Source organism: Fulvia fulva, chromosome 2 (genome assembly GCF_020509005.1).
Source record: "Fulvia fulva chromosome 2, complete sequence".
Lineage (NCBI taxonomy): Eukaryota > Fungi > Ascomycota > Dothideomycetes > Mycosphaerellales > Mycosphaerellaceae > Fulvia > Fulvia fulva.
The window spans coordinates 551,733-566,960 of NC_063013.1; the positions used below are offsets into that span (position 1 = coordinate 551,733).

The following is a 15,228-nucleotide window of genomic DNA, read 5'->3' on the forward strand; positions in this document are numbered from 1 at the left end:
TCTAAGTAAGCTCCGACTATAAGAACCTCGTCTACTTTATAAAGAGTAAGCTACTTAATCGTCGCTAGGCCCGCTAGAGCGAGTTCCTCTCCCGGTTTAACTTTATAATCTCGTATACGCCCGGTAAGGCTAACTCGATAGCCGACGCCCTTACCCGCCGCCCTAGTAACTCTCTAGTCAATCGAAGAGGGGGCTAGTAAATCGTAGAGTAACAAGTTATTAAAGAGTATAACCTCTCTTCCGAGCTTCGAGAGTACCTATCGAACGGCTAGCCTACGCTCGCCGCTTCCTTTACTACTCTAGTACTCGCTCCTACCTACCTTAACGAGAGTAATAATAAATCCGAGCCTAAAGAATACGCCTCGGACGCTAAGGACTTAAACGACAATAAAGAGGGCTTAGTAACGACCGACGGCTTATCCGAATTAGACTTTAAGGGGTTTAATAATAAGGAGCAATCTAAAGGCATTATAGTACGAGTACGAATAGCGTACGATACCGACCTAGACGCCTAAGAGTTAGTTTAGGCCCTTAAATCTAGCGCGAGGATATTCCCGGGCTTCTCGCTATCTAAGTACGAGCTCTAGGAAGGTATCGTCTACTTCCGTAAGAAGCTTTACGTACCGTAGCCCGAAGGCTCTAATATCCGAGCTAAGATTCTTTAAATTGTCTACGACTCCGCCTCTAGGGGTTACCTAGGCGTAGCTAAGACCCACAAGCTCCTCGCTAGGTATTACTAGTGGCCGCATTCCTAGAAGGACGTCCGCCGCTACGTGCTGAACTACGCTACTTGCCGAAGAGCCAAAGCTAACCGCCACCGTCCCTATAGTCTCTTATACCCTCTCCCGGCTCCTAATCGTCCGTAGAAGTATATTACTATAGACTTTATTACCGATCTTCCTTACGGTAAGACCTTTAGCGGCGTAAAGGTAAAGGCCCTTCTAGTAATCGTAGACCGTTACTCTAAGGACCGGTATATAATCCCGTACTAGAGTATAACCGTAAAGGAGACTACTCGCTTATTCTACGAATTCGTCTAGCGCTTTTAAGGCCTCCCGGATAGTATTACCTCTAATAGAGGCTCCTAGTTCATCTCGTACTTCTAGAAGCGTCTATATACTATCCTAGGTATTAAGTATAACCTCTCGACCAGTTTTTAGCTATAGACCGACGGCTAGACCGAAATTACGAACGCTATCCTCGAATAGGTCCTTCGTTACTTCGTTAACTACTACTAGAAGGATTAGCCTTAGTATATCCCTACGGTAGAGTTCGCTACTCGTAACTAGGACTCGGAGACTACTAGCTACTCTCCCTTCTATACTACGAGAGGTTACTACCCTCGTATAGGTATAGAACTAGAAGAGCCTCTCCCGCCTACCGAAGACGTAAACGAGTAAGTAGTAGACGAGTTCGCTACTATACTCTTATAGATCTATAAAGAAGTCTACGACGAGATAGTATACGTATAAGTAATCTACGAGGATTAAGCTAATCGTCGTCGCTAGCTAGCTTCCGACTACTAAGTAGGTAATATAGTATACCTTAACTCTAAGAACATTAAGACGGACCGCCCCTCTAAGAAGCTAAGCTAGAAGAACCTAGGTCCTTTTAAGATCACCGAGCGTATTAGTTTATACGCCTACCGTCTAGCTCTTCCTACGAATATAAAGATCTACGACGTCTTCTATCCCGTACGCCTTCGGCCGTCGGCTAAGGACCTATTCCTAAACCAAAACTAAGACATACTAGGTCCTCCCGATAAAGTAGAAGTCGACGAGCCGGTCAACCTACCTTCTAACGACTATACCGTCCGTAAGATCCGGGGAATCGGCGTAGAGCCTAACGATATTAAAGGGCTACCGCCGATTAAGTATAAAGTCGAATAGTAAGGTTACCCTAAGTAGGATATCTTATAGGAACCTATCTAATATATTATCTTTAATTGTTAAGTAATTAAAGAATACTACGCCCGCGTAGACGGCCTAGAGGTTAATATCGGTAGGCTTTTCGAATCTAAGCTCTTTGACGGGGCTTACTAATAGTATATCGACTATAATATTAGGCCTAAGCCTAGTACTAAAGCTGAACATCCTCGATATATAGAACTACTACGGCTTCGTAGGAACTTAGCTTTGTTCGGGGGGGCTACTATTATAGTCTCCCTATAGAGTATATAGAAGGTAGGGATAGAAGAGCCTTAGAGTACTTAGAAGTCGTTAAGAAGTAAAAGTCCAGCTTAGTATATAAGCGCTAAGAATTATATACGTCGTAATATTTACTATAGGACCCTAGAAGAAGTACGTAGAAGACTCGGAACGTAGGGTAGGTTAGAATAAGGTTTTGAGCAAAGCTACTAAGCGCGGCTTCGTACGGGTTAGCCCTATTAATACGGGGACACGTACTCGTAAGGGTCGCGTATAAGTATCCGGCCTTCCCTAGGCCTCTCTTACTTTCTTCGTCTTTCGTTTTATATAGCAATTATACTATACCCTTTGTATCTATACTTCGTACCTACATTCTCGCTTTTAATCTTATATCTTATAGGCTAGGCTCTCGCCCTAACATCCGCCGTCTTCCTAGCGTATTAGATTCTTATTCCCTTAATATAATATTTAATCGGGGGGGACCCTGTCTCTACCTCCGCTACTCTCGTTAGCGTTGTCTTATAGGCTCCTAGTATCCGTCTAAGGTTCGCGGCCTACGTCCGGTTTAGGGGTCCCTCTATCCGCTTCGGGATCGGTTTACCTACTCCTCCTATCCCCTATATCTAGGCCCCGTAGAGTATTACTAGTTTTACGATTGTCTTATATATAACCCTTGCCTTACTAAACGTAGCTCCCTATATTAACGTTATAAGTCTAGTTATTATAGCCTCGTTAACCTAGGCTCTATTCTAGGCTTTCCTAATCTAGGGGTTCTAGCTAAGCTTAGGGTCTAGCTAAATTTCTAGGACTCGTAATTCGGGAGAGGGCTTCGTTACGTAACCCTAGATAGTTACTGTTACTTATATATTGTAGTAGGTTCTTGCCTTACTAAAGTAGATAAGCTAGTACTTTTCCGGGGCGAAACGGGCGCCGTGTCGACGTGCCTATTCCTCGTATGCCTCGTATCTTTCTATAAGGTTGAAACTAGGGAGTTAGATAGCAAACTATTAGCTAAACTAATTCTACGAAACAAGACTAACTCTAAGGCTAGGAACAAACAAGACATTTTCTAAGACAATTTGCTTTCTAGAAGGACTACCTATTACTACACTTCCTATATATGTAGCTTATAGATAGCCACCCCTAACCTTAATCCACTTCCTCTTTTAAAGAGGCTTTAGTGTCCTAAATAGTAAATCTTAGTTAGTTATATATAATGAAGTATAAGAGTTAAGTAACTACTCGGACGAGGGGTACTTACCTTTAGCTTCTATAGTAGAATAGGCAACCTCATTAACATTATTATCTTCTAATAGTATCTTAGAGTCTAATACGTCTTCCTAGGTCGTATAGGCCCTTATAGGCTTCTTACTAGAGGAGGCCTTTAGCTTACGGCTCTCCTTTATCTACTTTATAAGGTCCGTTATTACCTAAAGGACATTACGAAGGTTTAGTAATAATGACCTCCTACGAGGTAGTGACGGTTATCTCTTAGTAGGGTAGGTAACCCTAGCTAGTTTGTCCTTATTCCTAATAGCCTACTAAGCTATAGAAAGGTGTAGACACTTGCTTATAAAATGGTTACTATCGTAGAGATAGTACGTAAGCTTACCCTAGAAACCCTTCTTAGCGAACATAGCTATCCCTTAATAAATTATTGATTCTTACTTCTCCCTAATAATTATAAGAATGTCTTATAGTAAGAGACTCACCTAGGCATTAATTGCATCGCGAATTGAGCTAAACAAGTCTAGTAGAGCTACTAAGAGTTGCTAGATCTTTCTATCCTTAGTCTTAATGTCTTAGAACTAAGGCGAGATAAAAACAGCCCTCCTTATAATTAAGCTAAGCTCCTACTAGGCGTTATCTATTAACTAGTCCTCTATTATTACGAAATTGGTGTATTGCTAAAGCAAACTTCTTCTAGTAGCGAGAAGTCTTCTCTTATATTTAGCTTTAGCCTATTCCTATAACTCCTTCGTATACCGGATCTCGTATATTATCCCTTAGTTATCTGTCGACAGATAGATATATATCTTATATAGGGCCGTTATATTGTGCCGTCTATACGATGCCTTCCTTATCGCTTAATCTAAAGGAAGGGATGACTCTAATAATATAGAGGGTGTCGCTATAGATAGGGCTATAGCGGGAATGTCCGTAATAATGTCTTCGAGGACCTAGTTAACCTACTATAGTACTAGGTATATTCTTATTAGCTTGAACTATATTTCGTGGTTCTCTCTTATTAGAAGAGGTGCTACTCTCTTTTTTATAAACCTAGTCACGTTCTCTATTTTTATAAGTTAAGGGACAGGTTAGCTACCCTTAGGTAAAAGGATGTATTCGGTCGTACGCGATCGGATCGAAATAGGATAAACCGAACGCGAGGTTAATAGCGGAGAGGATAGCTATCCGCCGGGAAGAGGAGGAAAGTCGGTCGGTAAGGATCGTATTAGTACTAAGACACTATAGCGTAACTCTCTTAGTAGAGGGGGTTTCTAAGACACTATAGCTCTCTTAGAATAAACAGTTAGTCGATACGAACGCGATGTCCGGAGAGCGACTCTTCTTAGTAAGCTCGCCTACTTGTCTAAGGTATTAGTATAGACTCCCTAACTTAGAGTCTAATAGTGCCTTACTAGGCTCTTTTACGTCCTATATATACCTATAGCACGGCTATAGCTTCTTATATAAGGCAGGTACGGCCTCTAGTCTACCTTCCTTTTGTTCTAAAGAGGAATAACTCTAATACGACTTTATTAAGGGTAAAACACCGAGTTACTAACTCGGGCTTATAACCTATTAAATAGGTACGAGTTACGTAGTAGTAGAAGACGGCGGATTATACGAAAGACGAAGAAGGATCTAATAGGATAGCGTGTATCTATATATAGTATTGCTAGTGTTAGTATAGGTAGATACTAGGTGTCTAGATATTTGCTAGCCTATAGGCTAGTAAACCCTAGTCACGTGACCTAGTTATATAACATACCTACACCTATATACTTAACCTACGGCCTATATATTCTTAATAATTAATAATAAAGGATAGCCTATAGCGCCTTTCTACTTACTACGACTTTATTATCTTAGTTAAGGAAGCGTATAGAAGTATATAGATAAGTTTAGAAAGAAGTACGCGTATTTATATAGCGGTTCTCGCTTCTTTACGGCTAATACGCGCGGATAAAGCTTAGATTTACCTCTAGAGCTATTATATATAATAGGCATATTTAGTAAACGCGCGGATACGAAGAGGTTATAGAGTAGGTCTTTATTATAAATCGCCTATACTTTAGGATATAATAGAAGTACTATTTACTTATATACGGATAGCCTAGAGGTAGTTAAACGGAAGCTTAACGTTTTATAAAATTACGGCGTAGATTATTTAGATAGTAGTAGTATTATATTCGGTATATATACTATATTTCTCGATAGGTTTATATCGATTCTAGAGCTTCTACGTACTAGAATATCGTAGCCTATTTTAAGTATATTAATATTATAATCCGAGTTACTAATTAAGGCCTTATATAGCGACGTAATTAGGCCTCGGGCCCTACTTGCGCTTAGGCGCTTCGTAACAGACCCCTCCACATCCACTAACCCCAATATAGAAGGTGGTGGGTCTGTAGTTGCCCGCGCCTGACTTGGGAGGCAGACTTGTAGGAGGAAGTGCGCACGAGTGAATCATGCCGCAGGGCTGCTTTGGTTGGCATGTTACAAAGCTTTCGGTATATGCACGAGACTTCGCAACACTTCGTGAGCTTTCTAGAGATGCCTTCGCGGAAGAACGAACCATGTTTGGTGGTCGTCTTCCTGTTGTGACATGTTCCTGACACAAGATCTCGCTTCATTCACTTGAGACGATCCCTTCGCGTGCATTCACTATGCTCCACGACACTTCGAGACAACACCTCGACCTGAACTTGCTCCGCCTCAGTTCCTATCTTATACATCACAGACTCTGCCCGTCCACAATTGCATAACCATCACGACCTGAAGCAAGATGGACGCTCCACCAAACTGCAGCAAACAGCATTCCGCAAAGCGCGCTCACAGCAACATTGAGATCGACCGCATCCTCGCGGCGAACGACCAGGCACTGCAATCGCGCGACTCGAGCGTACCAGATACTGTCGCGCCCGCCAGAAAGAGGGTATGTAATCATGTGCGAGGTAATGCAGCATTTCAGCTAACCTAGCTCCTAGACTCGGCTGACCAAACCACTTCTCCTATCCACCACCGGTCTCGAAGAGCTCGCGGACTTTGCGCAAGAGCTTCAGACTAACCGCCCCCGCGAGCTCGAGTTGTCGACGGAACCTCCCGACAGCGCCCTCCGCGAGCAAGGCTGCGATCTCGAGATCGGGTTGACGGAAGAGCCTGACCGCGATCCATTCTTCCCACGTAGAGAACCCCCGAGAACAGTCCACGAGAAGTTGGAAAGGGCTTACTTCCACCTCATCAAGACATGGAGGACTCATCACTCGATCTTTTACGAGTATGATATCGTATGTCTGAAGGGAGTGCAAGCCATCACCATCGAGAGGCCGTTGGACGGTGTGCCGCCTGCTGTCGAGATGGATCGGGTGGTGTATCCGTATCGCCAGCTGCCAAGTGGAGGGCTGTATTTCTTCTTACCGGCGCAGATCAAGGTGTTTGAGGCTGAGAATTTCTCGCGATAGTAAGTGGGTGGAGGGAAGGAGATTGGTAAATGGTGTAGGTTCTGCCGAATGGCGCAGGAAGCTTGTATCTATGATGGCAGAAGTGGTTGTGCAAGGATGAGATGTGCCATTCGACCGGCTCACGAATGCTTTCCACGATGTCGGCGCGGGCTGGATCCCAGCGGTTGCGGTCTGTAGATGTAAACGAACAAAGCTCGACGCAGGACCTTTCCCTACTGCCATACTTCCAAACGCAGTGTGATGAGATAGTGAGGAGAAAGATACTAGTTGTTCATCTATCTTGTTGACACATACAGCTCACTGGCCTGATGCGAGCTTAGCTCCTGAGCCTCTCGACCAACATCCAGCTCTCCAACGTGGCGCGATCCATAGCTGGTATACGAATTATTGTGATCATACTGCCCAGACGGGTATGTTTGCTGCACACCCAAGTGACTCTCCGGCGCCAGTGGCTGAGACTCTTCCTTATGCAATCTCGGCTTCTTGGGAAGTAGGAATATCGCCCCAAGCAAGGCTGTTAGTAATGGTACACCAATTCCAGCTCCAACCGCGGCCATATCGCCCGATGTATACTTTACGTTCGGATTCCTGGTAGCGGTCGACTGTGATGATGTGCTGTTCGAAGCAGTACCTGTCGCACTGGCCGCTGACAGAATGTCCGTGGCAGAGAGCGCTATCGCCGCTGTTGATCCCAGCGGCTTGACCTGCGCGTCCCTAAGGATGGCGGCAGACGTTCCTTTGACGGGGAATGACGTGTCGCAAGAGCCCCATTGGCATGAGAAGACGTTACCAAAAGGGCTGCATGGGAGGAGAGCGATTCCAGAGGCATTGTTGACTTCCTTGCACCATTGAGGACAATCTTGTCCCCAACTCTGTTCTGTGCAGCTGCCACGGCTGATCCCTCCTCCGTGTAAGCAAAGGCCGTTGTCTAGGCACATGTCTTGCTTGTTACAGCATGGTGATACTGCAGCAGATGCGTTGCAAGGTACGTCGTTTGCTTGTGATGTGATACCATCGGGGTAGTAGCATTGTTGGGTGAAGACGATTGTAGCTAGTGAGACGAGCAGGATGGCTAGTCGAGTAGGTGAAGGTAGTGGTTGAGATCTCATAGCTTCCTCGTGCGCTCTCAAGAAGTGTGTTGCGTAAGCGTCTGATCAGGGAGGTCGTCCGCCTTTGAGCATCTGCCAAAGACCATGGCCCCTCCGATCAAATGTACTGGATTAGGTCATGCTTGTCGACCTTTCCAACAACACGCTTTAGCCATGCATGAGGTTGGCGGGAGTTGCACAGCCAGCGTTGCCCATGGCAGCTTTAGGGTCATGTCTCGGAAGCTCATTTCTAGTCAAGTGCCATGACTATGGGAAGCTTGTGATGCACAAGGGGAGACTGCGAGATTCTTGTTGGCTCAAACGATACTTGAAGGCGATTTCTGCCGTGTTGATCGCGCTCAGCCACACCACGAAGGATTCCACCACAGCAGCACGGGCGGCCAGCTCTCGAAGGATGCCGTCCACGGCGCTAAGGGCTGAAGGATTCCATCAAGTCGGGCCTGCAGTGCAGTTTCGCATCCTGAGGATATCGATGGTCATGTTGCAATGATACTAATGTTGTCATGGACCAATCACGGGAAGGCTAGTCGCGACGTTGACAAATGCGCACGACGCCCCGATACTCGGCAGGGATTTCGGTGCTTCCTCCCAGAGTCCAAAGACCGATGTTGTCTAGACATAGTATATCAAGTGAGCTTAACTTCCAGATCTTGTATTTCGTGTACTCCACTTGCTGCTTTGACCACCAACAATTGTCATTAGCAGTCCTGATCTGGTCAGACAAAGGGCAGAACGACGTCAGCTGCGAGGAATGACGTCCAACATCAACAGGGAGCACCTGATGTGCCCTTGGGGGCATGATGCTATGCCAGTGGAAGAATCTTGAAGTTGATCCTTGGATAGTGCAGTCTCAGCTGGCCTCGACCTCCGGGCACATCTGAAAGGATCACGACTTCGTCCTTTGAAAGGCCAACAAGCTCTCCCTCATCTTTATGTGTGAAGCCAAAGTCCACTGGCGCAACGCTCACTCTCTGGCCACGCCGGAGATTCAACACGTCCCTCTCATCGACAGTGGTAGCATCGCTTTCTGTGAGCGCGCTGTCAAGGATGCGCTTCACAATGTCTGCTTCGGCCTGTGCGCCTTCGTCGAGCTGTCCAGCGCTTGGTTTACTTTTCTCGGTCTCGGCTGTGATCTTCCTGAAGCGGTCTATCCAAGCATGCACGTTTGGATACACTTTTGGGCCCAATGCCCCCCTCATGTCTGCCATCGAATCGTCTGACTCACTCTGCATATCGCCTGCCATATTGATCGCCCAGTCGAAGACCCATCCCGCATGGATTTCTGCCAGTCCTGGCTCGGAATTGCCCATCAACCAGGGTCGGCCGTCAGCAAGCATCTTCTCAAGCATACCAAAGTACACTGTGAGCTGACTGATGCACCAGGACCTATTCTCTACGAGCTTCTCCATGGTGAACTGCCCACCAGACCCATCGAAGCGGTCTTTCATCCACACTTCATTTTGCACAAGAGGTGCATTGAGTGGTAAACAGCCACTCGTTCGCCAGAAAGGACCTCCGTCGATAATGAACTCTTCCAGCATATCCTCAAAGCCTGAGTTGAAGGGGTCTGGTGAGCCAAGCTTGCCTTCCGGGAAGAACGTCTCGAGCTTGTGCAGCATCAGGCGGCTGTCAATGTAGATGTCTCTGCCAATGGACATGACGGGGATTCGTCGATAGTTGATGCCGAGCTTTTCCTGCAGTATGGGTCGCGGCATGTTGGGTGGCACACGAATCTGCGAGAAAGGAAATCCCTGCGTGTGCAATAACGTTAGCTCTGGCACTCACAACCCTTCCTCTCGAAGCTGCAAAGAAGCAATTCCAACAGATTTAGGTCTTGGTATGCACGTGGATTACGTGGCTCCTACTTACACGCAGATCGAGATACCTGACCATGCGTCTGCCATACACAGACTCCGGGAAGCTGAACAGGATAATCTCTCCTGGATGCCCATCTGGAAGGGTCTCTGTTGCAGCCATAGTCTGCCTGCCGTATGGTGAAATGCCTGGGAGCCAGCTCAGTGGTAAAAAGTCCGGCCAAAATCTGGAACCTGTCTGTTGAGTGCGGCTCTTATGGTCCTCGTCAGGTTCACTGGTGACAGCTTGCAGTAACCAAGTAGCCCGGGGAAGTTCAATCTAGCACGCTGTTACAGCATGAGGTGCTGCTCTCGACTTTGAACGTCATGCCTGTGGAGAGCTGTAGCTTGCCTCGGTTACGAGGCGGATCATCTTGCTGGAGCTGCGTTTGAGCTGTCGACCTGGTAACAGCATCTAGGGCAGAGCTGAACTTGATATCGACGTCGCGAGCGGCTGTCGTAGATTGCCATAAGATGAGACGTATCCAGGTCTGTCATGCATGACGGCCATATTTCTTCTGAAGCACGCACTATTCTTCCATCGCCGGAACATGGGGCGCTATTGAAGAGGGCAATGGTCGATATGTGGGCACGAGGAAAATGTTGAAGGATCAAACACCAAGACGCCGCGTCGGCATTGACAGCCACTGTGTCTCAAGGTCGTGGACTGCGGGACCCACGATTCAATTCATAAACTATGGCCATTCCAGACATGCTCGTACTGACAATCATCCGTCATTATTGGCTTGAATCCGACAAAGCTCTGCTGACCTGCAAGTCGTCATGCCAATGCAAAATTCCAGAGTCAGGCTACTACAAGCTATGCCGTGATGCTGCACAGAGTTCGTAATCCACAGACCTGGCACGCATGCTGAAATGAGAGGATCTATTGACCTTTAGGCAGACGTATTCTGGCAGGCAACCATGTCTCCTCTTGTAGACGTGCCAATGTCCCCGTACCTGTCATGATAAGCAACGGTTAGACAGGGCCTTTCTTTGCCTGAAATTCTACACATCACGAGCTCTGCCACATCAACAGACAGGTCATTCATGGAGATCGACATAGTCGAATTAGCCTTCCCACTTTCTCAAACATGTCCCTCAAGCTTCCAATCGAGTCTTCTAAATGCGGTCCAGAGTATCGAGGTGCCCCAATCGCCTTGAGTCCGGTCCGTCAGATCGAGTCCTCGGAATTCTATGCATCCTGCTCTGGTTCCCAGCATCCGGCTTCCTACTCCCGCACGGCATCGTCACAGAAACGCTCTGTCCAGTGCTTGGCATCGTTAGTTCTAGCCCTCACTCATCACCCCAGGTTCGCAATCAAGCCACCCGGCTAACGACCTCAATCAGATCCCCATGACCATCTCCCTCCTCGCAGTGATCCACATGCAAAGCCCACAATCGCAATACCAACATCCTCGTCGACACCTTCACTGCATGATTTCTGCTCTCAATACTCATCGCCGGCTGGATCCTCATGCTTGATGGGTCCTGCTGGAACTGCAACGACACTTCAATCATCATGGTTGGAACATACGGAACCACTCCTATGATGCTTAGATTTTGTTTTCATGTTTACTTCGTGCTGAGCGAAGTCCCTTGGAGGGATCTATTCTACTGCTGCAGTGGCAGACGCGGCCGCAGGGAATGTCCACACTGCCATGGTGACCTTTCACGCAAAGCTAGGAGGGCATTGAAGAATGGTCCGGCGAGTGGGTCGAAGGATCTGTATGCTGCGCTCCCTACTCATGGGGAAGGTGATGAGGAGGTAGGGGGTGTTAGTAAGTGGCATGGAAAAGACGCAGGTCGTCAAAGTACCGACGAGGAGACTGCGATGCTTGTGTGACTAAGCCTGGTGTTGTCCGAGGCAGAGTCCTGGTTGAAGGGAGGGTCAGCAAGGTGAACATCATCAAAGGGTGGTAGTGTTTGGGAGAAGGCGTCGTCGGATTCTGAGAATGCCACCAGAATGGTACATGGTGTAGTCGCAGTCCATCAACTAAGAAACGTCGTCGCTCTAGCTCTTGCTATCCCTTCGCAGGTTTCCGTGGGTAGCGCTCTTTGCCCTTACCGGTTTTATACAGCGTCTGTGAACAGTGGAGTGATGACTCGGCCAGCTGACGCTGGCTTTTTGTTCACCGATTTGTTGCCACCTTGGTTCTGGCGTAGATTAGTGATCAATGCGGGCCAGTTCTGTTGCTCTGCTGTTCCTGGACGCTGTACAAGGCTCATATCTGATGCACAGACAGCATTATGGGCCCATCGCTGTGTACAGGGATTCTGGCGATAAGATGCCAAGCCCGATCGGGCTTTCCATGGGACCGCATGTGCTGTGCAGTAGTTAGGTGTCCAGGCTGGTCTTACTGCAGTCTCGGGTCTTGGCAGCCGGTAGCCCCGTCGAGGGTTGTCTACGAACCAGGCAATAAGGCCAGTCATCTGAGACTAGTGTATGGCGGCATAGCGAAGCCCATGCCTCCATCAGTGCCGGGATGGTCTCAACCTGCCCGTCGACCATGTATAAGCCTGTACAACAGAGCTGCGTTTACTCTTTGTGATCGTGACACTGCTCTTCACTGTGCACCATGATAAAACAGCGACTTGCAATAGCCCAGGACTCAAACGTGGTAGGGCGGCGTTGGTATGACTGGTTTCATCCAAATGACTGCAAGGAGGAACGCAAGCTTATCGTGAAGCTCGATCTACTGATCGTCATCTATGCTTTATCCTGTACTGGGTGAAGTACCTGGATCAGGTGAGAATCCCCTGAACACATCGAGGAAGCAGCAGGCTGATGGACCCCAGGCAAACATTAGTCTGTCCACTCTGGCAATTTGCAGGTGTCAAGGACTGACAGTGTTGCAGACAATGCCTACGTCTCCGGCATGTCAGAGGAACTCGGCTTCCACGGTAATGAGCTCGTGCACTTCCAAACGATGTACATGGTCGGTACGATTCTCGGTCAATTGCCATTCGCAGTCCTCTTCCCGAAAGTGCGAATGAACTGGCTGATACCAAGTCTGGACATCTGCTGGGGCATCTTCACACTGCTGCAATATCGCGCAAACAGCTATTCGGAGATCATGGCGTATCGTTTCATGGTCGGACTGTTCGAGCCGGCGTACTTTCCTGGAGTTCAATACGTCCTCGGTGCATGGTACCGAGCTGATGAAATCGGTCGACGTGGAGGCGTGTTCTATGTCGGCTTGACTCTAGGGACCCTGACCGCAGGTCTGCTTCAAGGCGCAGCTGTGGCAAACCTCGACGGTGCCAATGGACTCTCTGGCTGGCGGTGGGCGTTCATTATCAATACCATCATAACTCTGCCGCTGGGGTTCGTCGGCTTCTTCCTATGGCCAGGCACACCGGACAAGGTCAAGTCGGTCTTCCTGTCGGCAGAAGAAGTCGCCCTGGCCAAAAAGCGCCTGGAAAGAGCCGGCCACCGTCAGCCGGATCCGTTGACATGGGCTGGAGTGAAGCGAGTGTTCACCAGCTGGAGGCTGTACGTCCTCATAATGTGGGACACGTTCTTCTGCTGCAGTGCGACCAATACGACAGCTGCAGGATATCTGCTCTGGTTGAAGAGCCTCAATCGCTACTCCGTCGAGAGAGTAAACCAACTCAGCGTTACCTCGCCAGCAGTCGGCATATTCTACGTCCTCTTTATCGCCTTAGGGGCGGATTTTTTCCTTGGAAGAGCGCTCGCGATAACGCTGGCATCCACATGGAACCTGATCGGTCTCGTCATCTTGATCATTTGGAACGTTCCAGAGTATGCAAAGTGGTTCGCTTTCAACACGACTTATTCGTCAGTTGCCGTGAGCTCCGTGCTGTATGGCTGGGCAAACGACATCTTGAAGCAGAGAGCTCAGGAAAGATCATTTGCACTGGTAGCCATGACTGCCATTGGGCAGGCCACGGCTGCATGGACACCACTGCTGGTGAACAAGACAGTCGAAGCGCCACGGTTTCCGAAAGGCTATGCTTTCACGGCAGCGAGTGCAGTATTGCTCATCGCTATGACTTGGATTGTGAAGTGGATGCATGACAAGCAAGAGTAAGTGCATTAACCGTTAGCCAGGACAAGACTGACCAAGACTGTGCAGGAGAAGCACACAAAAGAGCGTATCGTCCGAAGAGAAGAGCATTGGAGATGCTGTGCTGATGAACGTGTCTCCCAAGCAGTGATTGATGCTATGATAAGCGGTTGTGGTAGGCAAGCAGGATGTCGCTCTCCAAGAATGACTGCAGTAGAAACCGTAGCATGAGGCCGCTTAGTCGTCAGTCGACTCCAATGCACGGCTCGAAAGGCATGCCTAGTCCAGGTCTCCATCGGAATAGATGGTTTCACAGCCTTAGCGTAGTCTTGGTTCAATGCAATGATCAAAATCTTCGCTTTTTGGGTGGAGGACCCCCTGCATCGCCATCTTCGTCCTCATCTCCTGCGTCTTCATCTTCGTCCTCATCCTCCTCTTCAGACTCAGTGTCCTCGTAGCCATCATCCAACATGTCGATCTGAAATGCCTTGACCTCAACAATGAAATGATCGCGATCATCCTGGTAAGTCCTACATTCCAGCACAACGCCATCGGCATAGTTCTTGTCTTCACTTGGGGTCTCAGCACAGCCATTATCGACCTCGGCCCGCTTATACTCCCGCTCTGTATGCTTGCGTGCAGCTGCGTTTGCTTCTTTAAGATCGAGGAACACGCCTAAGACATGGGTTTCTTCCTTCGCATCGTCTTCCCAGTGGTCATAATCGACCCTAGTCAGAGTGTAGGCAACATAGGGTCGTTGTAAGCTCGAGCTTTTGGGCGGCGCAGCGATGGGAACTGTCGCTTTTTGTGTCGGCTGCTGGGAAGCATGCTGCAGCAAAGGTGCAATCGGAGGAAGTGTATGCGCGTGTGGGAGCACCTGATGACCATTCGAAGGAATGCGAGGCTGCGCAGGCTGTTGTTGCTGTTGCAAGCCAGATCCTGTCGCAACTCCCGGATGATGGCGCCCACCGGTATGGATCGATTGGCTTTTGTTGAATAGCACCGATGTATTGCCTTGTAGATTCACCACGTTAGATGTCCCGGCTGAGGGAGGTACGCTCGGGCGTGATGCGTCTCGTCGAGTTGATCGGACAACCTCTAGTTCGAAAGGCTCTCTGTGCACCTCTCCGGTCTGGCAATAGGCACTGTACCCTCCAAAGTGATGATAGGTAACCTCGATACGTTGGGCACCTCCCGCCAGATCTTGAGCACATCGCTGTGCATTGAGGTTTGCTGAACCAACGCTGCTATGTTCGCTGATGAGGGTGGCCTTTTGACCGTACTGACTGAAATCGCGCAGGACGACGGCATGACATGGTTGAGCCATGCTTATGATTGCCATGTATCGACAATTGAGATGATCTGCAATAGATTCAAGGTCAGTCGCGGAGAAAAGA

At 48.3% G+C, this 15,228-nt stretch overlaps 5 protein-coding genes across 5 annotated transcripts; 2 read left to right on the plus strand and 3 right to left on the minus strand.

Moving 5' to 3' along the window:
- Nucleotides 1-6,162: 6,162 nt before the first annotated feature.
- On the plus strand, nucleotides 6,163-6,838 carry CLAFUR5_02475 (uncharacterized protein; the record flags this gene model as incomplete). The annotated part of the gene is made up of 2 exons (XM_047901623.1): nucleotides 6,163-6,312; nucleotides 6,365-6,838. 2 exons carry the CDS (start codon nucleotides 6,163-6,165, stop codon nucleotides 6,836-6,838), a joined length of 624 nt encoding a protein of 207 aa, XP_047757975.1.
- Nucleotides 6,839-7,113: 275 nt separating this feature from the next.
- On the minus strand, nucleotides 7,114-7,947 carry CLAFUR5_02476 (uncharacterized protein; the record flags this gene model as incomplete). Its single annotated transcript, XM_047901624.1, has 1 exon — nucleotides 7,114-7,947. The coding sequence occupies one exon, from the start codon at nucleotides 7,945-7,947 to the stop codon at nucleotides 7,114-7,116; it is 834 nt and encodes a 277-aa protein (XP_047757978.1).
- An 803-nt stretch (nucleotides 7,948-8,750) lies between these two features.
- CLAFUR5_02477 (uncharacterized protein) lies at nucleotides 8,751-9,924 on the minus strand (the record flags this gene model as incomplete). The annotated part of the gene is made up of 2 exons (XM_047901625.1): nucleotides 8,751-9,698; nucleotides 9,817-9,924. The coding sequence occupies 2 exons, from the start codon at nucleotides 9,922-9,924 to the stop codon at nucleotides 8,751-8,753; spliced, it is 1,056 nt and encodes a 351-aa protein (XP_047757977.1).
- Nucleotides 9,925-12,679: 2,755 nt separating this feature from the next.
- CLAFUR5_02478 (putative transporter SEO1) lies at nucleotides 12,680-13,982 on the plus strand (the record flags this gene model as incomplete). Its single annotated transcript, XM_047901626.1, has 2 exons — nucleotides 12,680-13,851; nucleotides 13,901-13,982. The coding sequence occupies 2 exons, from the start codon at nucleotides 12,680-12,682 to the stop codon at nucleotides 13,980-13,982; spliced, it is 1,254 nt and encodes a 417-aa protein (XP_047757980.1).
- Nucleotides 13,983-14,177: 195 nt separating this feature from the next.
- Nucleotides 14,178-15,158, minus strand: CLAFUR5_02479 (uncharacterized protein; the record flags this gene model as incomplete). The annotated part of the gene is made up of 1 exon (XM_047901627.1): nucleotides 14,178-15,158. One exon carries the CDS (start codon nucleotides 15,156-15,158, stop codon nucleotides 14,178-14,180), a length of 981 nt encoding a protein of 326 aa, XP_047757979.1.
- Between the last annotated feature and the right edge of the window lie 70 nt (nucleotides 15,159-15,228).